Source organism: Schistocerca americana, chromosome X, assembly GCF_021461395.2.
Source record: "Schistocerca americana isolate TAMUIC-IGC-003095 chromosome X, iqSchAmer2.1, whole genome shotgun sequence".
NCBI classification, from domain to species: Eukaryota; Metazoa; Arthropoda; class Insecta; order Orthoptera; family Acrididae; genus Schistocerca; species Schistocerca americana.
Window position 1 is genome coordinate 264909668 of NC_060130.1, and position 24889 is coordinate 264934556.

At 43.5% G+C, this 24889-nt stretch overlaps 1 protein-coding gene across 1 annotated transcript in view; it reads right to left on the reverse strand.

Annotated features, from left to right (window-relative positions):
• Positions 1-24889, reverse strand: part of LOC124556672 (paired mesoderm homeobox protein 2-like) — a 526161-nt gene that overhangs the window by 319025 nt on the left and 182247 nt on the right. The window contains exon 2 of the mRNA XM_047130638.1: positions 4767-4939. Coding sequence (XP_046986594.1) covers positions 4767-4939 — 173 coding nt within the window. The remainder of the gene's footprint in view (positions 1-4766; positions 4940-24889) is intronic.

Sequence of the window (24889 nt, forward strand, 5' to 3'; positions counted from 1 at the left end):
CCTTCCGAGTGGCGGGATGGTCATTTCGGAGAAATGCCACCTAAGTTCGTCGTACTGCGTCAGGCAAAACCACTGGTATCAGTGGTCACGTGAACATTCTCACATCCATAGGCGAGGTTCTGGATGTACACGTAACACAGACGTTCGTCAAAAACTTTTTCGAAGCGTTTATTAGCAGTGCGGCAACGAGCACACACACCTGTAGCCCGTCTTCCAGTCACGCCACAGCACTGACGTGCATGGCTCGACTAGTGCCGTCAGAGGATCGCTTGGAAGATGGAATGGCGCGCCGTAGTCTTCAGCGATGGAAGCAAGTTCTGCCTGCATGCAAGTGATGGTCGTTCGCTCGTACGACATAGAACTGGTGAATGCTGTCTCCTAAAGTGCAATCGTTCAAGACTCAGACCTCACGGTCTGGGTGCAATAAGCTAACTCCTCTTTACTATTGTTTCTGAAGGAGACGCTAACCAGCGCTCGGTACGTGCGGAATGTTGTTAGACCCGTTGTTTTGCGTTCTTGTAACAAGAAGGTGATGAGATGTTCCAACAGGATAATGCTCGCCCACACACTGCCCGTGAAACTCAACGTGCTCTGCAGCTTCTCCCCAGCACGATCTCCGGACTTGTCTCCAATCGAATACGTGTGGGATATGATGGGATGAAAAGTGATTCGTGCGATTCGTCAACCAACAACTCTTGCAGAACTACGTGAGCAGATCAAGGGGACGTGGTATAACGTATCCCAGGACAGCTTTCGCCATTTGCACGACTGACTGGATGCCAGGATAAGAGCCTGCCTCGTCGCCCTAGAGCTTACAGCACGTACTAATATGGGTATTTCAGCATGGATCGATACCTGTCATGTAAATGTAATCGTTTCATGTACTCCATATGCACTGTTGCAACAATAAATCTTGAGTGAATTGGAAACCTCTAAAAGGGTGTACAATTCTTTTCCGGCAATGTAGGTTGGCGAGAGAGGCCCAGTTTCCTCCTGGAAATTAACTAACACGGCATGGATGCATAATGAGGCCCATCGTTCTTCTTTTCATGTGGCTTTTTCGCATGTTAATTTGTTTGCTGGTATCCAAGCATTATCGTTTTTTTAGGGCACGTTTGTTGCAGTTATTGCAATTGCATGTATACTGCTTTAATATCACATATGATTTATGAAAGTGAGTATTTTTCTTGTGCACTGATTGTGTTATTATTTTATTATAATTTTCAAGAGACTACAACCATGATATGTTGGAATTTTGGTCGTAAATTATTTTTATACATGTTTTGCCAATACAGTTTGTGACTTAGCCTGGTGGAACAATTTACCCTGTTTGTTACCTTTTATTGTTGTGATGTACATCAGTGAAACATTTCGAAATTATCATTATCAAGAAACAGTGCCTGAAAGTAATCAGTAGATGAAGCTGTAAAGTAACCCAAATCAAAGAGTACACCAAGTTATGCTGTCAAGATGTGGCGAGAGCTAAGATGACTCTTTCAAGTTCTTGTGCAGTAAATAGATAAGTAATGACAAGGAGCTATATGTACACCCTTCTGAAATGTGGAAGACATACATTTGACGTTCGCTAGTAGGATCAGCCCATCCCCGCCTCCGACGCGCCTCTAAATCGAATTTATTCTTCGGCACAACTGTTTTTCGCGTGATGCAACAACTGTTATCCGTTATTCGTTCACACAACCTGGTACTAACTTAATAAATAATACCTAGAATGTGGCCGGGCTCACTTCTTGCCAAAGCTGTTTCGACTACGCCGCAGAGGTTCAGCTGGGAACCCCTTACACGTCCTCCAAACACACAGTCCTGATCTCTCCCTATGCGATATCCATATATTTGGAGGTCTGACGAAGGATGTTCGTTGCCGTCGATTTGCTTAGCACGGAGAGGTTCAAATTGTTCAAATGGCTCTGAGCACTATGGGACTTAACTTCTGAGGTCATCAGTCCCCTAGAACTTAGAACTAGTTAAACCGAACTAACCTAAGGACATCACACACATCCATGCCCGAGGCAGGATTCGAACCCGCGACCGTAGCGGTCGCGCGGTTCCAGACTGCAGCGCCTAGAACCGCTCGGCCAATCGGCCGGCCACGGAGAGGTGCTCGCCTGAGTGCAATCATGGTTCCGCAAACATATTTTCATGAAGGTATTGTCAGCCTTGTCTCACAATAAAGTAAATGTATTAACAGTGACAGCGATTACTTTTCAATTAATAAACAGTTTACATATTTTTTCCATTTGTCTCGTTTTCATTTGACAGCCCCTTGTAGATAAAACATGTATTTTCTGGATTTGAAGGAGGTCTGATGTTATTTGTAAACCTGAAGAGGAGATGGTGTCAAGTGGAAAACAACGAATGCTCCCGACCTATAATTTTTTTTAAAAATTCAGTTGTGAAACGAAAGCATCAGAGTAGGTAAAATATTTGTACCACTTATGACGGAAAGGGACAGATTCTGTCATATTTTAGATGACCGCTTTCACACGAGCGTTTCGCAACTGCCAACAAGGCAGTGGAGCTTTGAGTTGTAGCACCCAAACACTTTAATACATCTTATGTCATCAAAAGTATCCCGACATCTATTAGTGGACATTAATTTGGGGTGTGTCCACCCTTCACCTGTATGATGGCTTGAACTCTGCTGGAGACACTTGCAGTGAGATGTCTAAATGTCTGTGGAGAAGTGGCAGTCCATTCTTCCCCAACAGATGAAACCAGAGAAGGTAGTGATGCTGGACGCTGAGACCTGGAGCTAAGTCGACGTTCTATCACGTCCTAAAGGTGTTCCATTGGGCTCCGGTCGGAACTTTTGGTAGGCCAGTCCATTTCAGACATGCTTTGTCCACAAATCATTCTCTCAGGCATGCTGATTTATGGCGGGATGCATTGTCATGCTGATAAGAACAACACAGTACTGTAGCAGAAAAACGACTAAGAAATAGAAAAAAAAGTGAGCAGTGTCGTTGCCCCCAGATCGCGTGGTGTCTGGTTCGATTCCCTGCCAGGACCGACATTTTCTTCGCTCGCGGACCGGGTAAATGGGCTGCCCTCATCATTTCATTACGTCTTCATCTCCGGAGTCTGATCAAATGGAACAACTTGCACAGACAACTTCAGAGGGGGTCTAAAGGCCAATAGTGCCGTACCACTTCATTTTTATCGCTTCCCCATCCCTGTCCAACTGAAGCTTGTGATCAGTCTCTAATGAATTCATCCCCAACGGGACGGTAAACAGCCTCCTTGCTACAAGTCCCTGACCAGAAATGTAACAATATACGTTGACGTCTGTTGCTAATAGTTTAGACGCTTTGTGGTAGTAATTCATCTAAGTAAAATGACCAAGAAGTTGGCATCAGCTGCTCTTGCAACAAAGTGAACGCCTACACGCTGTTAATGCGATGATATCTACATCTACATCTACATCCATAATCCGCAAGCCACCTGACGGTGTGTGGCGGAGGGTACCTTGAGTACCTCTATCGGTTCTCCCTTCTATTCCAGTCTCCCATTGTTCGTGGAAAGAAGGATTGTCGGTATGCCTCTGTGTGGGCTCTAATCTCTCTGGTTTTATCCTCATGGTCTCTTCGCGAGATATACGTAGGAGGCAGCAATATACTGCTTGACTCCTCGGTGAAGGTATTTTCTCGAAACTTCAACAAAAGCTCGTACCGAGCTACTGAGCGCCTCTCCTGCAGAGTGTTCCACTGGAGTTTATCTGTCATCTCCGTAACGCTTTCGCGATTACTAAATGATCCTGTAACGAAGAGCGCTGCTCTCCGTTGGATCTTCTCTATCTCTTCTATCAACCCTATCTGGTACGGATCCCACACTGCTGAGCAGTATTCGAGCAGTGGGCGAACAAGCGTACTGTAACCTACTTCCTTTGTTTTCGGATTGCATTTCCTTAGGATTCTTCCAATGAATTTCAGTCTGGCATCTGCTTTACCGACGATCAACTTTATATGATCATTCCATTTTAAATCACTCCTAATGCGTACTCCCAGATAATTTATGGAATTAACTGCTTCCAGTTGCTGACCTGCTATATTGTAGCTAAATGATAAGGGATCTTTCTTTCTATGTATTCGCAGCACATTACACTTGTCTACATTGAGATTCAATTGCCATTCCCTGCACCATGCGTCAATTCGTTGCAGATCCTCCTGCATTTCAGTACAATTTTCCATTGTTACAACCTCTCGATACACCACAACATCATCCGCAAAAAGCCTCAGTGAACTTCCGATGACATCCACAAGGTCATTTACGTATATTGTGAATAGCAACGGTCCTACGACACTCCCCTGAGGCACACCTGAAATCACTCTTATTTCGGAAGACTTCTCTCCATTGAGAATGACATGCTGCGTTCTGCTATCTAGGAACTCTTCAATCCAATCACGCAATTGGTCTGATAGGAGCTATCAATAACCTCGACTGAGTGGTGACCTCACATCTTCAATATTCTCGCGATCATACTTTTCGATCTAACACCTATTCAACAATCTATGAAGGAACTTCTTCGATATCAAAATCCTTTTCAAAGTGCGTTAATAAAATGTTCAACACAAAACGAGCTGTTTTTTATATTTTAAAGAGAGACACTTATCCGGCGCTGGAAGAGAGGTGTGAATAGTGGATAATTCGTCTAAAACAATAACTTTTACCACAGCGAAAGAGCTAAGAACTTTTGCAAGAATCTAATACTATTATTTCTACTTGTGAAAGAGGTGTGTGGAAATGGTCACCTGCACGCGCGCCTCGGTGAGGTTGACGCGACGCGCCAGCTGCTCCCGGGCGAACGAGTCCGGGTAGTGCGTGCGCTCGAACACTCGCTCCAGGGCTGCCAACTGCGCCGCAGTGAACATGGTACGGTTGCGTCGCGGCCGCTTGCGTCGAGACGCCCCCTCGTCCTCTGAAACTGCAAACGGGGCTCCACTCACCGCGGTGTTCTCACACAAAAGTGAAACACATCAGATAAATTCACAATTGCGAATAATGACTACCATCAGCTGTAGAATGGAATGACGACAACGAACATTCGTGCCGTACCAGGATTCGAACTCGTATTTCCTTCTTTTCGCGATAAACGGGAAATCTCGGTTCGAGACCAGGTCCGGCACAAATTTTCATTGCTGTCATTCCATTCCACAGCTGATGGTAGTCATTATTCGCAATTGCCAATTTATCTGGTGTGTTTCGTAACGACTGTGGTCACCGCAGTGCATCGTCATCAGAATAACACAGGCACTGCAATATCGCAAAAATGAAACCTACCTCGTCTCGCACCCTGCTTTGCAGCGCTTCTGCACAGCTCGTGCATGCACGCCACAGACCTCAGATTTCATCGTAGATAACCTGCGGTAGCACAGAGTGGCGCACGAAATGATCAAACGTATGTTTTGGCTCTGAGCACTATAGGACTTAATTTCTGAGGTCATCAGTCCCCTAGAATTTAGAACTACTTAAACCTAACTAACCTAAGGACAAAAAAATGGCTGTGAGCACTATGGGACTCAACTGCTGAGGTCATTAGTCCCCTAGAACTTAGAACTAGTTAAACCTAACTAACCTAAGGACATCACACACATCCATGCCCGAGGCAGGGTTCGAACCTGCGACCGTAGCGGTGCCGCGGTTCCAAACTGTAGCGCCTAGAACCGCTTGCCACTCCGGGCGGCACTTATGTTTTGGCATTAATTTTTTCATATTATCAGTTATTACTGTAAGTTACATTGGAAGAAGAGAGAGTAGCTCATGGAGATTAGTTTCTTTTACTTCCCAGTGCACTGTTTGTTTATCGTTCCAAGATGACTGATAAAAGGGGACTGACTGTGTAATACCGCGTGTGCTATTTTTTAATGAAACCACGTGTGCTACTTTTTAACAAAACGAGAAGTGTGATGTTTTCACAGAGACAGTTTCGTCAACATTTTAAAACTCGGTGGTCGCCCTCATTTAAAACAATATATAGACTTTACGAAGCATTTACTAATGATGAACTGCGCGGAGTGGCCGCACGGTTTGAGGCATCATGTCACTGATTGCGTTGCCCCTCCCGCCGGTGGTTCGAGTCCTCCCTCGGGCATGGATGTATGTGCTGTTCTTAGCATAAGTTAGTTTAAGCAGTGTGTAAGTCTAGGGACCGATAACCTCATCAGTTTGGTCCCTTGGGAATTCACACACATTTTAACATTTTGAACTAATTATGGTTGTATCCGTACAAAATAACGTTGCTGTGTAAATCAACGACGGACAACAAACGTCGAAGAATAACATTCGCCGAATGGGCTGTGAATCATTGTGTACTGTTGAACAATGTTAGATTTTCAATTGAGGGGCATTTTCACCTTGATGCCAATTGTTAATAAACAAAATGTACGCTTTTGGGCTTCCGTGAATCCAAACGAGCTTCATGAAAAGGTGCAGCACACTCCAAGAATTACTGTATGAGGCACTATCTCAAATCATGAGGTGGTAACAGGGCCATTTTGTTTTAAAGACGCAGTGAACAGTGAACGTTATCTAAATATGTTGCGTAATAGTTTTGTTTCTTAGCTGCTTGAAGAAGGATTTCAATTAGAAATTCTACACAGGAGGCAGCCACACCACACACAGCTAATGCTGTCTTCCACTTCTTCCATAACATTGTTAAGGTAAATGACATTTCAGACAGATTTCCTAATCGTCTCGCTTGTGGACAAAACTGGCCCCCGAACAGTTCCTATCTGAATCCATGTGATTTTCTTTCTTTGGAGATTTCTAAAGGAAAAGATTTTCTCTAAGCTTCCTCATACAGTGATGGAATAGCGAGTGCTGATAACTGAGGCGTGCAACGAAATAACAGAAGATAGGTGTCAGCGAGTAATTCATAGCATAAGAGGTTGTGTTGAAGAAGTTGGTAGAGGTGATGGTCGTCATACTGAACACGTCTTAAGCAGAACATAATCTTGAGGTATACTGTTAACACGTTGTACGTTACATTAATGCATTTCGACTGAAAGAGATAACTTTGTACAGAAATAAAGTGTTGGGATTGTTTCGTGTGCCACGCTATACGTAACTTTCGCTAGCTACTTTTCTGTTGTACGCTTCATTTATGCAGTCGATCCATTTTACGACAGGGATAAAAAAATTACTGAAAGCGTTTATATTTTTAAATCTACAAATTTCCAAGTTTCTCAGCTGACTTTCGGAGAATAAAGGAGAATGGCCTGGAATTCTAGAAGTTACAAGTTACGTTTAACGCAGGGGTACTTTCCATTTGGTGTGGGAAGGCTGGTCTACTTCCTTGGGCTTGCAGACTGATCGCCTGCAAAGAACGTACAGCCAGGAGAACGAGCATTCCTTTTAACTGTCTTTCGGGGCGCGCCCAATCAGCCAACACAAAACCCAGCCCCTAAGCGGATAAATCTACGATTCGGCCGGGAACCGAACCCGGGCCTCCTACACTTAGCCATCTGCTGCGCTGACCGTGCAGCTGCCGAGCCGGAGAACGCGCATCTTCACCGCCTGACTGTAGCTCCTGTCAACAACAAATCCTCTACGTATTCCGAGTCCACTGAAGGGGCAAATCACAGGGAGTCGAGTAAGCCGAGACATAAAGGGAAAGACCCTCTCCTAACAGAAAAGGCTGACCCCCTGAACGTAGTAGCAAACAACAGAAAGAAATAGGATTCGCTTTATTTAAACGCTCGCTCTGACAAAGTCTGCAGACCTGTATTTACAATCCTAACGCTAAATGAAATATTGATAATGGTGAATACAGAACACGATTTTATTTCATGTAAACTATGACGCTTTCGAAGTTGCAGTTGTCAGTGTCCATGGCTATTCTTGAATTAATTGCATGTCGCATGCACTTCTAAAATTTTCAGTCAAATGTTTTTGAAATGCCGTATTTCTCTGAACTGTAATTTCTTGGAATTTAAGCTAATGTTACGTGTTGTGCACTACAATAAACAAATTGTTGTTATAGTAAAACAATTTAAATATTTTATTGTCACTGAACTGCCTACTACTATTACGTAAAATTTTTATGTATTTTATTGTTGTTGCTATTAAAATGGTAAACATTTTTGCTACATTAAAAGCGTGGGGATGACAACATGTTATCCGGGGGGTTGGAAGGAAAGGAAGGTGGTAAGTCCCTAGTGGACCAAACTGCTGAGGTCATCTGTCCCTAGGCTTTCATACTTTTTGATCTAACTTAAACTAACTTACGCTGAGGACAATACGCATACACACGCACGAGGGAGGACTCTAACCTCCGACTGGGAGAGCCGCGCGAACCATGGCAAATCGCCCTAGACCGAACGGCTGGTTTTGGGGAGACGGAGGGAGGGAGGGAGGGGGTGCAGGAAGAGCTGGCAACAAACTGCGACAATAAGACGGCCTACAACACCGATTACTAAACATTACTTGTTTTTGAGTTTAATAGTTTCCGGACAAATAGCTGTAGGAATTTTTATTCTAGTTTCTCCAGCAGGAATATAGGACACTTTTTTAACCGCTCTCTCTCTCAATATTTCAAAACATTTCGCTTCATTCTCCACGTCTTTAGTACCGGGAGAAAGAGCCAGCAGCTGAGTATGTCATCAGCCACAAATTCTGATATTCTCTGAATACATGTTTGTTCTGTATCTGGTTTACACGCATAAATTTAGTATCTGTGTTCCTTCTAGCTGCCTCGCACTTTATTATGATTTGTTAATATTGTTCTTCTATCATTCTTTCTCATTCCTCCCGTCTTTGAATGACAGAGTAAGTGAATACGTCTCTCTAGTGGGTTTTCATAATGTTTGGTAGCCGGAAAAATTCTCGTTTGCCCTGTGGCAGTTTAGCCAACTCTTGGACAGGCTTAGAACGAGGCAATGAGGTTTGATTCGTTCTGGTCGAAGCGCTATTGTGTCTAAGTTGGCAGGGTGCGGAAAGGGTTTTCTCTGAGCACTTCTGAGCCGTGTGGAACCCGATTTTGCTAGTATGCTCTTCACTCGTTCCATGGATTTTGGTGAGCGAGGTCGCTTGTCGGACCGCGTTTGCTGTGGTTGAATATGGTACTAAGTTTATGTGTCAGTCTAGCCAAAGTCTTAATCTACTTCGTTTACAACTTCAGATCATAAAATGATGTGTAATATTTTATTCCGTATAGGGAGTGGTGCAGTTACTGTAATAGTTCGATTTTATGGTTAGTTACTTTGCTCAGCCGGAACTTAGGAATATGGGTGCGTGGTGTATGAACTGAGCTAGCTGTCAGTTAGCATTCGTGTTTCTCAATGGCGATGTTTGTGTGGTTGCGTTTCTTATATTCTTAAGTCGTCTGTCTCGTCAGTTTCATTTCTATTCTGTAATTTCTCTCCCTTAGTACGTGTACCTTTGTTTGTTCTATCCGACGTGCTAGTATATGGTTCAAAAAGCCTTGAGTTCTCGGGGTCTGTTTCCTCTTGACATTACCTTGCGGCAATTTCCTTATGTGGATAATTCTTTCACCGGAATGAACGACTTTCAGAATTTTCATATTTACTCTTGGTTTAGCTTTGTGAGGCTTGGGCCGATTTGTGTTTGGTTTATCTGTATTTCTGTATCTCTCTATTTCCGATCTTAATAACATTTCGTGTCGTACTGTCCACTTCCTTCTTCGGTACGAAATTTCGGTGTTAATCGTTGAAGAGTTAGGCCGATGAAGCAAACCTCTGCTGACTATATTTGTTCGTGGGACATGTGGTAATTCTTCTAGTTTATTTTCTTTCTTCTGTTTGGTGTGAGTATGGATGTGAAGGGCGTGTGTGTTTCCCTTAGAATAAAATTATTCCCATTTTACGGGCATCCAGTGATTTACAAGTCCATCAGACAAGGTATTTAGACAATTTTTGCACTCACTTGGCTATACAAAGCAGGCACCAGTCACCATTAGGCTTTTATGTAAAATTATTATGTTTCTCTAATTATTTGCATAGAACAAATGTTCAGTCCTGTTTGAATTGATTTTCGCTGTTACTGCTAGTGATCAATCCTAAACATCCCAATCTCTATTTCACTGGATACAACCTACACTATTTTCTTTTGTGCATTGTATACAGGCCATTCATTTATTTCCTTATTAAGTAAAGATTCATTTTGTAGTGTGTTCAATCTAGGAACAGACTGACTGTTTGATTAACGATAGATTTAAGCTGTGACTGGTCTATTCTCAGCCCAAGGACCAGTATTTGAATGTGCACTATCTTTTCATTAGAGAGAGAATGACATGCTGATGGAGATACTTCTAAATAATATCGAGGTTCAGCTACCAAATGCACCACTGTCTGAGTTCAGTCGATTATTCTGAATTGAATCAATTAACCAGTCGATTGTTATGGAAACCAATATTATATACCAACGACAATCTTTTAATAGCGCCCTGTATTAAATCTGCATTGAGTTAAATCTTTATTAAATATATTTGTAACATACAGGGTGCACCGACACTGTCCGTTCCAATTAATAAAGGTCGTACAAAACCTCAAAACAAATATATTTAGTTACCAGAATGAAAAATGGTCCTATCATTGCACAAAGAAAGGCGAATATGTCCCGGCCAGTGTTATGGATGTAAAAGATGGGAACTAGCTTTCCTACTTAACTGACAGCTTCAGGGGTAATTAAATGAAATCGTCTGGACATACTCGCGATTTTTTACTTGTTAGTAATACTCGCGCTTGTTTTACGTTTTAATAATATTCGAACTTTTTCATTTGTCTCTATTAGTACCATGTCATTAATAATAATGTGTCGTGTCAAGCAAAGTAATATGATACTTGATGTCATGTCGTATAAAATAAGATATGCATCATGTCATCCCACATGGCATTTACCGTTTCGTGCAACATGACACAATGTTTCATTAAAGTTTAGGATGCATGCGTGCCCACTCTGGGATACTTCTTATTACAGATTCACCCCCACTCTTGTATACTTCCTATTGTAGATGCATCCGACTGTCTACAAACACATTAATTTGTATCTATTTGTTCTTACACCCCTCCGCCATACTTGTAAAAGGGGGTGAGTTTGGGAAAGAAATGGTCTCCTTGGGGGAAAAAATCAACCACCCTCCCCCAGTAAGAAACCGAAAAATTCTTGTAGTATCCCCGAGCAACAAAACCACGCCCAGAAATTTTATAACCACCGAAAAGCTTTCTTAGCTATTACATGTATGCTCTTCAGCCATATGTTATTATATATTGTTTACTATAGCTGGCGAATCTTCTGGATTTGGACATGGGATCAGGAACTTTAGCCTATAAATTGCGAGATGCACGCGTGCCAACACCTTGTAGCTAAGGGAGCTCACTACGCTGGGGAAGTAGGGTTACCTCGTAAAAAGGCGCAAACATGTTCAGGTTTTAATTTAAATGTCTTTGAAGCTGCTAGATAAGTCGAGAAGCTAGTTCCTTTCCTTTGCGTCTCTATCCCTGTGCGGGACGTATTCGCCTTTTCTTTTACTACGATAGGAGCATTTTTCATTCTGGATCCCAACTTCTGCTATATCACAATTTTGACATTAGGCCACTATAGCTTGGCAATTGATGTAGATTTTTGTTTACTCGGTTGACGAATGATCCGGAATAGGTTTTTTCATTGTCTATCGAATCATGTTAATTGAGTTGGGCATTGTTAGTCTGGCAGCTCTACGGTTATCTGGCTGGTATGGTTGAATCTGACCAGTATAACCTAATGTGTCCTCGAAGCACACAAGCCTGAGCACCACGTCACGTCACATACCCACGGGAAGTTTTTTTTACCTTTTTACTTTTAATGTTTTTATATTTTTATTATTTTGTTGGTATTACGTTTTATGTTTTTTAATTTTTTTTAAAAATTATGTTTACTTTATTTTAAAATTTTTATGTTTTGTAGTTGCAGACGTTCTATTCATATACGCGTGAGAATGTATACACAAACATATGAAAAATAACTATAAATATTAAAGTTGTGTACAAAATAACAGCAATCATAAATACGATACCGAACTAAATATTAAATACTGTGCGAAGCTTATGATAATAATAAACTTACGATGCGAACAAAAATGTAGAATGATTGTTAAAAAAAAAAAAAATAACGACGTGATTACATCGTTTAAGTGTAGTATCCGTTTCGAGAAAGGAAATCGTGCGAATCTCTCCGTTTCGATATAGTGTTAAAACAGTTACTTGCCAAATGGCCTCTGAAATGCAAGAGGCTTTCGCTTAATTTAACAGCTGCATGAGAATATTCATTATTGTGCTTCTTAAAAGTAGTTGCAAAGTAGCCCACAAGAACCATGCCATCAACCACGCGATGAAGCAGTAAGAAGTAACACATAGACGAAGTTACAATCAGTCGTTATATTATGTGAAAGTATCTTTATAGTGAATGACGAATTGCCGGCAACAATGCACTAGGATGGGCTGGCTCTATGACATCCAATGATCTGACGAACAGCAGGAAGAAGCATCCTAAGACAATTTAGTTAATTTGACTAACTGACAATTCATTTGACCGTTTTATTAGTTGAGAATTTAATCCGTTGACCAAATAACTGCTGGATCAAAATATGTCCAACTTTTGGGAACCCTACCGATCTGTGGTTAAACCTGATGTACCTATCAGTCGAGAGAGAGTATCTTTTCGAAATATTTGAAAATTTTCCGAATTATTTTGTAAATGAAACGTTGCATCTGAAACAGAACAAGAAAGAAGGTGGCTGTGTAATGAATCATGCACTACGTGAACGCTGAACGATTCCCCGCTAAACATAATAAACCATTCAAAAGCATACAGCTCGCTATCATCTCTTATCTTAAAATTCTTGTCATTGTTTATTTAAGGTGTGCAATAATAAAAATTAAAAATTAAGAAACCGCCTCTAGAAAAAGTGACGTGAATAATTTTGGCACGAAATGTTTGTCCGAAATTAAATTTTCTACAAGACAGCATTCTATTTTCTGAGGAAAACGTGGTAAAACATTTTGTATTGATAACAAATTAGGTGATCTTTTTTCGTATAGTTATTTTTTTAACAGTTTTCGGGTTAACTTAATTTTTTACATGATCATCGATAAATCTTTAAATGCTTGATCAAACAGTGTATCGTTTTATACAGGGCTAGAGATAATTCCGGTTTGGTACGTTCATTGCTTTGCACACCCAAAGGTTTCTGGATAGTTGTAAGCCACTGATAATTAAAATTTTTAACTTACAAACAACGAAACGATAATCAACTCTAATGACAAGTTTTTTAAATTATATCCTAATGCAACGCTTAAAATGCAACGCATTTCTACCAAACACAGTTTCATGCGCAAACTCGTGATTTTTCGTAAGCAAAAAACCCAAACAATGAAAGATTTTTGCAAATGCTTCTTATAATTACCGTAAGAATATTTTTTTGTCGTCATCTGTATCACTTTAAACCGTCTCAGTAAGTGCGATTCCCGTAAAACGGGATTTTATGTGCATTTAATGTGCAGCTTCAGATCGCTATATCGTGGCAACGGATGAAGCTTTCACAAAACAGGAAGACAATTAATTACATTTATTTGTCTAGCTTCTTACAAAATTTGAAGCGATTCGTACAAGTTTGAAACATAGACGTGGTGCACGTAAAAATACTCATAAAAAAACGTGATCTTTAGACGTAAAATTCGAATGAAGCTAGATTTTCGAAAACGAGTTTTCAATTCTATCGTAAGGACGCATTTTTCGTTTATCTGACTCACTTTATACCTTTTGCGCGCATTCAGTTCACATAAGAACGAATTTTACGTGCTACATAAAGCTCGACTTTAAACCATCGTATCTCGACAACAGATGAAAATTATTGGATGAAAAAAGGCGTTTTGACTTTATCCATTTATGTACCTTCCTGCGACGTTTGGAGCGATTCGTACGAGTCTAAAATATAAAAGTGGTGCTTCAAGGACTCCCAGAGAAACTTATTTTTTGCATGTTATAACCAAATGAAGGAAGATATTTTCTAACTGTCCAGAGTAATTTAAGGGCGACTTTTTACACGTAGAATTCGAACGCTGCACATACAAATGGTGCCATTAGGTTAGCATAAATTTTAACTCACTTAAAATATTTTGCAAACGGAATCAATCGATTCGCACAATTTGGGCGCCAGGTCCGGTTCGTCGTCCAACCGTTGCTTAATATACTGTACTATTGCTACAGTAAGACAGATATTGGAATGACTATACAAATGGCCGCTGGTCAGGGCTAAACCGAAAACTGTTTACTCCATGTTCCTAGGTCAAATATGAACGCAGCATCAAGACCCTCCCACCCAAACAGCTATACTGCGCGCGGTCTTCTCATATATATTTGTTATATGGTCCCTGGCGGCAATTTCTGATGCTAGGGACCGATTTACACAGAAAGTAGTTTAGCATTCTAATTACAGCAGTGGCACTCTCAGGAACTGCTCGAATGTACGACCATTGGCCGGTATGCACGCAGTCCATCGTCGAGCCATTGATTCTCGCGTTCGTTCAAAGATTTCTGACATGTCCACAATGGTACCAGCAGCGTCGTTAACTCTAGCTACGAAGTATTTTTGTGTTTCCAGAACGGTTTCATGTAACAGCTGTTTCATATACCCCCAGAGGAAGAAATCCAGACACGTGAGATCAGGTGACATGGGAGACGAGGCCACAGGGTCATCTCGACTCCTGAATGTGGCTCTCAGACGATTCCTCACAGCAATGCTAAAACTGGTTGGCGCCCCATAGTGCCGCAAGTATATCTATTACCTAACATTCAGAGGTACATCCTCCAGTAGCTGTGGCAACAAACGTTTCAGGAAGATGTGAAAAAGAAATTGCTCTGAGCACTATGGGACTTAACATCCGAGGTCATCAGTCCCCTAGACTTAGAAGTACTTAAACCTAACTAACCTAAAGATATCACACACATACAGCCCGAAGCAGGATTCGAACCTGCGATCGTAGCAGCAGCGTTGTTCCGGACTGGAGCGCAAGATGTGATATCTCCATCCTTTGAGGCGGAATGGTATTATGTATGGTCCAATCAACCTATCACCGAGAATACCAGCCCGCATATTAACACCGAATCGCTGTAGATGTGCCAAAACATGCGAATTATGGATACAGAAAGAACCTTCACGAGTAAACAATGGACCATCGGTGTACAGAACCTCGTCCAGAAGTAAGCGGTACAGAGCAGTCTGTTGTAAAAATCACTGTGCGGACTGCATGCGTTGGAGAAATCTTCAGCTGGTGCTGCAGGATGAAGCTGCTGATTATGTAATACGTTCCACACAAGGCTATGTCTGACGCCAAGGATGTGTGCAATATGTCGTGTACTTGTAGATGGAATGTCTTCATCATGTCGCAGAATCTTGTATTTCGTTTCGGGAGTTCGCACTGTTCGAACCCAATTTGTATCAGACATACTTTCACGAAAAGTACCTGTTTCACGTACAGGCGCTGCAGACGTCTGTGTGTTTGGTGTTGTGGTACCCGTCGCTCGGGAAAGCGCTGTCGACACTCTCTCACTGTATCTCGTCCATTTTAGTTCTCAGGCCCGTGTACCAGATGCGTGTCAGCAATTTCAGCGTATGTAAACCGCTCCATGTTTGCTGTGGCTGTTACAAAGCTGTAATGGCTGCGACTGAATCCGTGTGTTTACAAGGAAGCCACCGTTGTTGTCACAAGTTGGTGATACTTGCGAATGAATCGGTGTGTTCCCAAACAGACCTCAGAGCCAACCATCTGTACACAGAGCAGTTTTGAATGTCTGTGTACACTCCCAGTCAGCGACGCCGACACAGCAGCTTACGTCAGAACCATAAACAGAATTTTCCCTGACATTACAAGTCGACTTCAGAGGCCAAATGTTCCTTATCGAAATATATGCTTTCTATGTTCTCTACCTCTTGTATTAATTTGAACCAATAGTTTCGGGAAACCCTATATACATAACGTGCACAAATTACATATATTATTTATAATGTACATTGTTGTTGTTGTGGTCTTCAGTCCTGAGGCTGGTTTGATGCAGTTGCTACTCTATCCTGTGCAAGCCTCTTCATCACCCAGTAACTAACGCAACCTGCATCCTTCTGAATCTGCTTAGTGTATTCATCTCTTGGTCTCCCTCTACGATTTTTACCCTCCATGCTGCCCTCCAATACTAAATTGGTGATCCCTTGATGCCTCACAACATGTCCTACCAACCGAAACTTCTCTTCTCCCCAATCCTATTCAATACTTTCTCATTAGTTATGTGCTCTACCCATCTAATCTTCAGCATTCTTCTGTAGCACCACATTTCAAAAGCTTCTATTCTCTTCTTGTCCAAACTATTTATCGCCCATGTTTCACTTCCATACATGGCTACACTCCATACAAATACTTTCAGAAATGACTTCCTGACACTTAAATCTATACTCGAAGTTAACAAATTTCTCTTCTTCAGAAACGTTTTCCTTGCCGTTGCCAGTCTACATCTTATATCCTCTCTACTTCGACCATCATCAGTTATTTTGCTCCCCAAATAGCAAAACTCCTTTACTACTTTAAGTGTCTCATTTCCTAATCTAATTCCCTCAGCATCACTCGACTTAATTCGACTACATTCCATTATCCTCGTTTTGCTTTTGTTGATGTTCATATTATATCCTCCTTTCAAGACACTATCCATTCCGTTCAACTGCTCTTCCAAGTCCTTTGCTGTCTCTGACAGAATTACAATGTCGTCGGGGAACCTCAAAGTTTTTATTTCTTCTCCATGGATTTTAATACCTACTCCGAATTTTTCTTTTGTTTCCTTCACTGCTTGCTCAATATACAGATTGAATAACGTCGGGGATAGGATACAGCCCTGTCTCACTCCCTTCCCAACCACTGCTTCCCTTTCATGCCGCTCGATTCTTATAACTGCCACCTGGTTTCTGTACAAATTGTAAATAGCCTTTCGCTCCCTGTATTTTACCCCTGCCACCTTCAGAATTTGAATGAGAGTATTATAATGCACGTATATTGTTCAATGTTTATCTGTTGCGACCTTCCATTCACACTGACGAGCCAAAACATTATGACCACTGCCCACCTCGTCGTTGGATGCCGCCTGGCGGCGTTGAGCGCACGTGACGCGGTAAAGAAGATATGTAAAGGAAGCAGACACGGACAGGGCATCACGGTAGCGAAGGTATGGATTGCAAATCGAGAAACCTATTGAGATAAGCGACTTTGACCTAGGGAAGTTTCTTAGAGCCGGTGAACAAGTATATCGAAAACAGCGAAACTGGTCGAATGTGCACGTGCTACTGACGTGAGCATCTACGGAAAGAGTTAGGTCAGTGAAACAACCACTAGGAGCTAAATGATTGGACTTCGATGACTCTTCACAGAACGTGAGATTCGGAGGCTTGTCTGCTCTGTAAAGTAGAATAGCTGATGATCTGTTGAATCCCTACCGAAAGAGCACAATGCTGGTCCATGCACAAGTGTTCATCGTACAATGTTGAACATGGAGCTATAATCGCGCCAGCAAACATGAAGTTGTAACATTTGATGGGAGTGACACTTGCATGGAACCTGGGGCTTTTGCCTGGCAAACCGGCTATCCACAGGTACGTGCTAAAGACGCGAGATTTAACCGACAGGAAGAAGATGCTGTGATAAGCAAATGATTAGCTTTTCAGAGCATTCACACAAGGTTGGCGTCGGTGGCGACATCTACAACGTGCTGACATGATGAAAGTTTCAAACCGATTTCTCATCCACAAACAGCGGTTGACCGGCATTACCTGGTGAAACGTTGTTGTGATGCCTCGTGTAAGGAGGAGAAATGAGTACCATCACGTTTCCGACTTTGATAAAGGTCGGATTGTAGCCCACCGCCATTGCGGTTTATCGTATCGCGACATTGCTGCTCGCATTGGTCGAGATCCAATGACTGTTAGCAGAATATGGAATCGGTGGGTTCAGGAGGGTAATACGGAACGCCGTGCTGGATCCCAACAGCCTCGTATCACTATCAGTCGAGATGACAGGCATCTTATCCGCATGGCTGTAACGGATCGTACAGCCACGTCTCGATCCCTGAGTCAACAGAAGGGGACGTTCGCAAGACAAGAACCATCTGCACGAAGAGTTCGACGTTTGCAGCAGAATGGACTATCAGGTCGGAGACCATGGCTGCGGTTACCCTTGACGCTGCATCACAGACAGGAGCGCTTGTGATGGTGTGCTCAACGACGAACCTGGATGCACGAATGGCAAAACGCAATTTTTTCGGATGAATCCAGGTTCTGTTTACAGCATCATGATGGTCGCATCCGTGTTTGACGACATCCCGGTAGAAGCACATCGGAAGCGTGTATTCGTCATCGCCATACTGGCGTATCACCCGGCGTGATGGTATGGGGTGCCATTGGTTACACTTCTCGGTCACCTCTTGTTCGCATTGACAGCACTTTGAACAGTGGACGTTACATTTCAGATGTGTTACGACCCGTGGCTCTAACCTTCATTCTATCCCTTTGAAACCCTACATTTCAGCAGGATAATGCACGACCGCATGTTGCAGGTCCTGTACGGGCCTTTCTGGATACAGAAAATGTTCGACTACTGCCCTGGCCAGCACATTCTCCAGATCTCTCACCATCTGAAAACATCTGGTCAATGGTGGCCGAGCAACTGGCTCGTCACAAGACGCCGGTCACTACTCTTGATGAACTGTGGTATCGTGTTGAAGCTGCATTAGCAGCTGTACATGTACACGCCTTCCAAGCTCTGTTTGACTCAATGCCCAGGCATATCAAGGCCTTTATTCCGGCCAGAGGTGGTTTTTCTGGGTACTGATTTCTCAGGATCTATGCACCCAAATTGCGTGAAAATGTAATCACATATCAGTTCTAGTATAATATATTTTTCCAATGAATACCCGTTTATCATCTGCATTTCTTCTTGGTGTAGCAATTTTAATGGCCAGTAGTGTATATCGTTGATGCGAAGAACGGGGGGCAGCTAAATAAGAAACATGGTGTTTATTACGACTGTTGCAGCCCTATAACGACTCCCTTTTTAGGACATAATCTAAATTGACAAATTTATGTTTCGTTACCATTTTAATAAAACGTTAACCATAAAAACACAGAATGTCAATGGATATCACTTATTTTGCTTTTTACTAAAGGTCATGTACCACGTTTCGATTAATACTAATTCGTAGACAAGCACGTAAGTTGAAGTCTACCACTTAGCTTCTGTGGGTGGATTACATTCCCTTCATTGCGTAAAAAAGCGGCATGTATGTGTAAGTTTAAACATCGACATAATCGTTGCTGCAGACTTGTAAAGCCAAGAAAATTAACATTACCGGCCGGAGTGGCCGAGCGGTTCTTGGCGCTGCAGTCTGGAACCGCGCGACCGCTACGGTCGCAGGTTGAAGTCCTGCCTTGGGCATGGGTGTGTGTGGTGTGCTTAGGTTAGTTAGGTTTAAGTAGTTCTAAGTCTAGGTGACTGATGACGTCAGATGTTAAGTGCTCAGAGCCATTTGAACCATTTTTGAATTAACATTGCGGAAACAGAAGTCTACGTGACTAATTTTGCTGTGAAATTAATCACGCAGTCACACTACAGCTGTTGTAAAAAAAAAAATCTTTATTCTTCAATATATATGATACATAATAACCCACCACCTTATGCAATTAGTGGGTCCTAGTTGATACAATTCAAGTGTTAACACTACAGCTTACTCTATGTTAGTTATCTTTTGCTCTCACTATGGGCACTACTGTTATGTCTTTCTATGTTATTTTATTCTAGTTATGCTAATCAACTTCTACCTGCAGCGTTACAGACGTGCCAGCGTTGAATAAACCTGTGATGGTGGCCCTGTTCACCGAGTTAATCCCGGTGGACGTGCCCCTGGCACCGGGCTGGCCGGAGTTGTTGATCGCTGCAGCACTCTACTAATGTTGTTATCCTAGCTTATCCTACATCTAACCTAACTTAACCTAGTGTCAAAATCGGTGAGTGTCTAGATCGGTAATTGGGCGCACCCTCCTCCTAATCCTAGACGTGGCGGATTCCAGCCGAGAGGAGCTGGCCAAGTCCACGCCTCGGCGGAAACAGGACAGGTGCGCGGAGTCAGATTGGGTGCGATGACATCTTAGTCGTTGTTCCTAAGATATTCCTTTATCACTTTAAGTGAGATCTCATTTGCTAATTTGTTCAGGATTGAGAAATGGTCCTCATGCCTGAGCAGATGATACGCGTCGTTGTTGGGTAGCTGGTGGCGTAATTGCGCCGCTACGTCGTCGAAGAGGTGGCACTCATACACCACGTGTTCTGGGGTGCCTGGTGTGGCCCCACAGTCACACGCTGGTGTAGCCCGTTTCCCGAACCGGCATAAGTATGCCGGGTATGGTCCATGACCTGTGAGTGTGAGGAAGTGCAGCAGTCCTCGTGACGATGAAAAGTGTTTTAATTGCAGTCTTTCCCTGATATTGGGCAGCAGTTCGTATGTTCTGCGACCGGTTTCTTCATTGTCCCACTGTTCTTGCCAGAGTTCTTCCCCCCTGCGTTTGATTTCCATTTTGTTTCTCACATGAATACCCATTAGATCAACTATTTTATCCCTGTTTCTCTTTTTAACCCAATACCATGTTGCTTGCTCTCTGATTTTTATATCAAGCGGACAGAGCCCCATTAGTACTGTTAGCGCTCCTCCCAGTGTTGTTCTATATGCCCCTACTGATCTGAGAAGCATGTTCCGCTGCACTCGTCTCACAGCCGTGGCAGGCATAACCCTCGTGAGCCTGTGGGCCCAGACTCCTGACCCATATCCTACAAATGATGTCAGTATGCTGTTGTGGTATAGTTTGATTAATTCTGGTGGCAGGTGGAATCGTTTGTGACCAATCGATATTAGATTGTTTAGTGTTTCTAACGATCTCTGTGTGACGGTGTCAATATGTGATGCATAAGTCCGCCTCTCATCGACGACTACGCCCAGGTATCGCGCCTCATGGTGTCTAAGAACTGGTGAGCCATCTATTCTTACAGTCGGATTCCTGACTAATTGTCCTTTTAGGAGTAAGTACGTAGACTTAGTTGGTGAGATCTTCATTTTGGTCATGTGGCACCATGTACTCAGGATTGATATGGCACTCTCAATTTTCGGCTCTAAGTCTTCGCGGCTACGGCCGCCAACCAGCAGGAGGAGGTCGTCCGCGTAGGCTATGCCCTCTAGCACATCGTCGCTGTTCTGTAGGTTGTCCAAGAGGGGTTCCATGTTAATATCCCAGAAGAGTGGCCCCAGGACAGATCCCTGTGGACACCCCTTGGTGATCTTTTTACTCATTCTCCCGCTAGGGGACGATAGCCAAACCTCCCTGGTCTCACAATAGCTCCTGAGACAGCCATACAGCGACCCCGGGCACTCCTTCTCTCGCAAGCGGGAGAAGAGCAAAGGCCACCACAGGCTGTCAAAGGCGCCACCATGATGCCGACCACGTATTTGTGCGGGGTAGAGGCACAGACCTCCGCAGCCAGGGCGATGGCGTCAGACGCCGATCTCCCGGCCCTGAAGCCGAATTGTCTGTCACTCATCCCGCACAAAACTCGGTGTGCTGCCAGTGTCTGCTAGCAACCTCTCAAAAAGTTTCCCCAATGTGTCTAGTAAACAGATGGGCCTGTAGGACTTAGCTTCTTGTGGATCTTTGTCTGGGCTTTTCTTGATTATTACTACTGTGGCCTTTTTCCATATTCGGGGGAATTTCCCGAGCCGCAAGCACTCGTTGTATAACTTTGTGAGAGGTGCTACCAACTGGGGAGCCAGGAATTGCACCACCTCTGCAGTGATGCCGTCTGGGCCAGGAGCCTTGCCTCTTTTAAGGGCATTTATCCGAGCGGCTACTTCTTCTTCAGAGAAGGGATATACCATGTTGTTGTTCCGGTATTCCTCTTGATATTGTCTTCGAATCTGTTGTTGTGCCTCAGAGTCATCATTCTCGCCATCGTCAGGCAGCAGGACACGGAGGAGGACCTCAACAGTTTCCGGCCAGATTTCCGTCATCCTACCCTGATCCCTGACGGTGGACAGCACCATGGGTGACCTAATCTTTTCCCGTACTAACTTGTACAGTACGCCCCATGGGTCCGTAGCTAATTGTGTTTGTTCATACTTCTCCCAGCTCTGTAGCCTTACTGCCTTAAGCTCCTGTTGGAAGTGCTCCTTCGCCTCTCTGTATCTTTGCAACCAGCGTTGCTTTTCCTCCCAGACGACACTCCGCTAGTAGTACCTCCTTGCTCTCCTTACGGACTCGCGCATCTGTCCAAGTGCGGTTGATCATGGCGATGGAGAGGCCACTACGGCTCTCCTCCTGGTTGGTACGGCAGCTTTTACCGCCCTAACAACTGCTTTCACCAGTTCTTTGGCGTATCCTTCGATATTTTCGTCACCATCTGGCAATGTCGGTATTTCACACTCCCTTGACAGGCGGTTCCAGTCAGCCCTGTTGTAGTTTCACTGTGTCTCCCACCCCATGTCCCAATGGCACTCCTTGTCTCCCAATGAGAATGTAATAAAGTTATGATCACTGGTTGTTACTTGATCCCAGACCATCCAATTTGTTACTCTGGTGGCGAGATTGGGCGTGACCAATGTGACATCAATGTTCGTGCCCTCACCCCCACCTCCTGCGTAGGTGGGTGGGTTTCCTTGCTTGCTGGCGACCATTAACTGTAACGCCATGATGGTCTCCTCGGCCTTTTCTCCTCGGTCGTCTCGTGTGCCGCTGAACCACAGGGGGGACTTGGCATTTATGTCGGCTGTAATGACACATCGACGTCCCCGCAACGCCGTGGTTACTTGTGTGAGTTTGTCTAAGAATTCATCTATTGCCCTGCCGTACTGGAAGTACATATTGATGATGTACAGTACTCCGGCTGGTGATTGTAGTTCCACGACGTTGCAGTGGTCGTCGGAGAACTGAGAGAGGACTGTGGCTCTTAGCGCTTTATTAATGATCATTATAGCTGCTCTGAGTTCTGCTCCGATGTGAATGACTTGCCAATTTGGTGCTGCGAATGGGATGCGCCCAGCCAGGGAGTATGGTTCCTGCAGACAGAGCACATCCAGACTCCTCTCCTCCACGACTCTGCGGAGTTCCTGCATGACTAATTTACTGTTGTGTGAGTTAATCTGTCCTACGTTTCAATGGGTCACGTGCGTAGTATGTTCTAATGTGTGATTCAGGCCAATTCTTGCTCCAATCGTGAGCTAGTCTTCCGTTTGTAATGACAGATTGACTGTAAAGTTCGTCGAGGTCGAATTTCTCATTTCTCCTTTCAAAGACTTTTTTGACTAGGTGACGCAGGGCTCCAAAGTCAGTGGGGAGATTCATTGTCTTCAGCTGTATTCTATCTACAGCCTCCATTACCGAGAAGCTGACATCTCTGCCGTATTCATGACCAACACGCACCACATGCCTCAGGGCTGTGGTGAGGATCGCCGGCTCCTCCAGGCGCGCTAGTTGTAAAGCGTGTTCTAGGTTGGGGTATACCCTACTGGGATCTATGCCAAAACCTTTTTGTGTGAAAGGGTTTATAGAGGATGATGTACTGCTTATTGTGTTAACTTGTATTTGTTGTTTCTCTGGTGTTTCCATTTGTTGTTTTGCCACAGGACGCCCTTTTGGTCGTTCTAGCTCTTCAAGCGACCTTAATCCCCGGTTTGGGGGAGAGGGAGCACTAATCTGGCCACAAGGGTCCGTTTGTACACCAGCATCTTTTGTGTCTACTTTTCTGGTCTGAGTTTTGGTGGCTCCTTGTAAGAACTCCCTAAATCTGCTGGCCCTTAGTGCATCCCTTACCCTTTTACTCGGAGACTTTCTTTTAGGCTTCCTGTTGCCTGATATGGACTCAGCCATAATCAGTCCTCAAAATAAGTCTTTGTTCTAGTAGCCTGTATGTGGGGCAATTTCTTCCTGTGGCATTGCGGTTCCTTTTTCCTCTTCTTGTACAAGGGATACATATCCCTGTTTTGCCACAAGTTTTCCTTGTATGATCTTCAGCGCCGCACCTGGAGCAAGCCAGCTTTCGCTCACAGTGTTTTGTGAACATGGTCGAGGTCTCCACAGTTGTGACACTGGGGAACTACGAGGTAGTCCCTTACGTTTATCGAGTGGAACCCCATGTATATTTTGCCCATAGTGGTGAGCTTACGCCACATACTCCCCGAAACTTCGGCTACATGATGCACTACATCACGCTCTCTGGGTTCAGTTCTGAAGCGCAGTTTGAATTCTTTTTTGAAATTATCCAGACTCATATCCTCAAAATTCTGTTGATTTATTGTTTCATAAATATCATTCTCATTTACTGTGGTGGGCATGTCATACAGGATCACTAAGGGATTCCGCTTTTTGGGCAGTTCACACTTAACGACCTTTTTAAGTTTGTCGTGATTAAGTATCTTGTCCCTGTCTTCTTCAGTGGCAACATCTACTATTACAGCATTTTTTGTTGCCTTAGCCTTGTTTATCTTTATCTTGTCTGGTGCCGGGTTTACAGTGGTTGTGAAAAGTTCTTGTACCTTTTTGATGTTCTGACCTGGCAGGGGTCTTAAGAACACAGCCGTGTCAGGCCTTTTGGACACCTTTTCAATGGTCTCTTTGGTTGTTTGTGTTTTTGTGGCCGCTTGTGCGACCACCCCTGCCCACGTTTTGGTGGGCTGTTTTCGCAGTCGTTCATTCTCTTTTTCTAGTTCCTCTAGTTGCACCTCAAGCTTCGCACTAGCGATAGCCCAGGCAGCGAGTTCCTTTTTGATAGAAAGTGCTGCTGTGTTACTTATTTTACCATTTTTTATACTA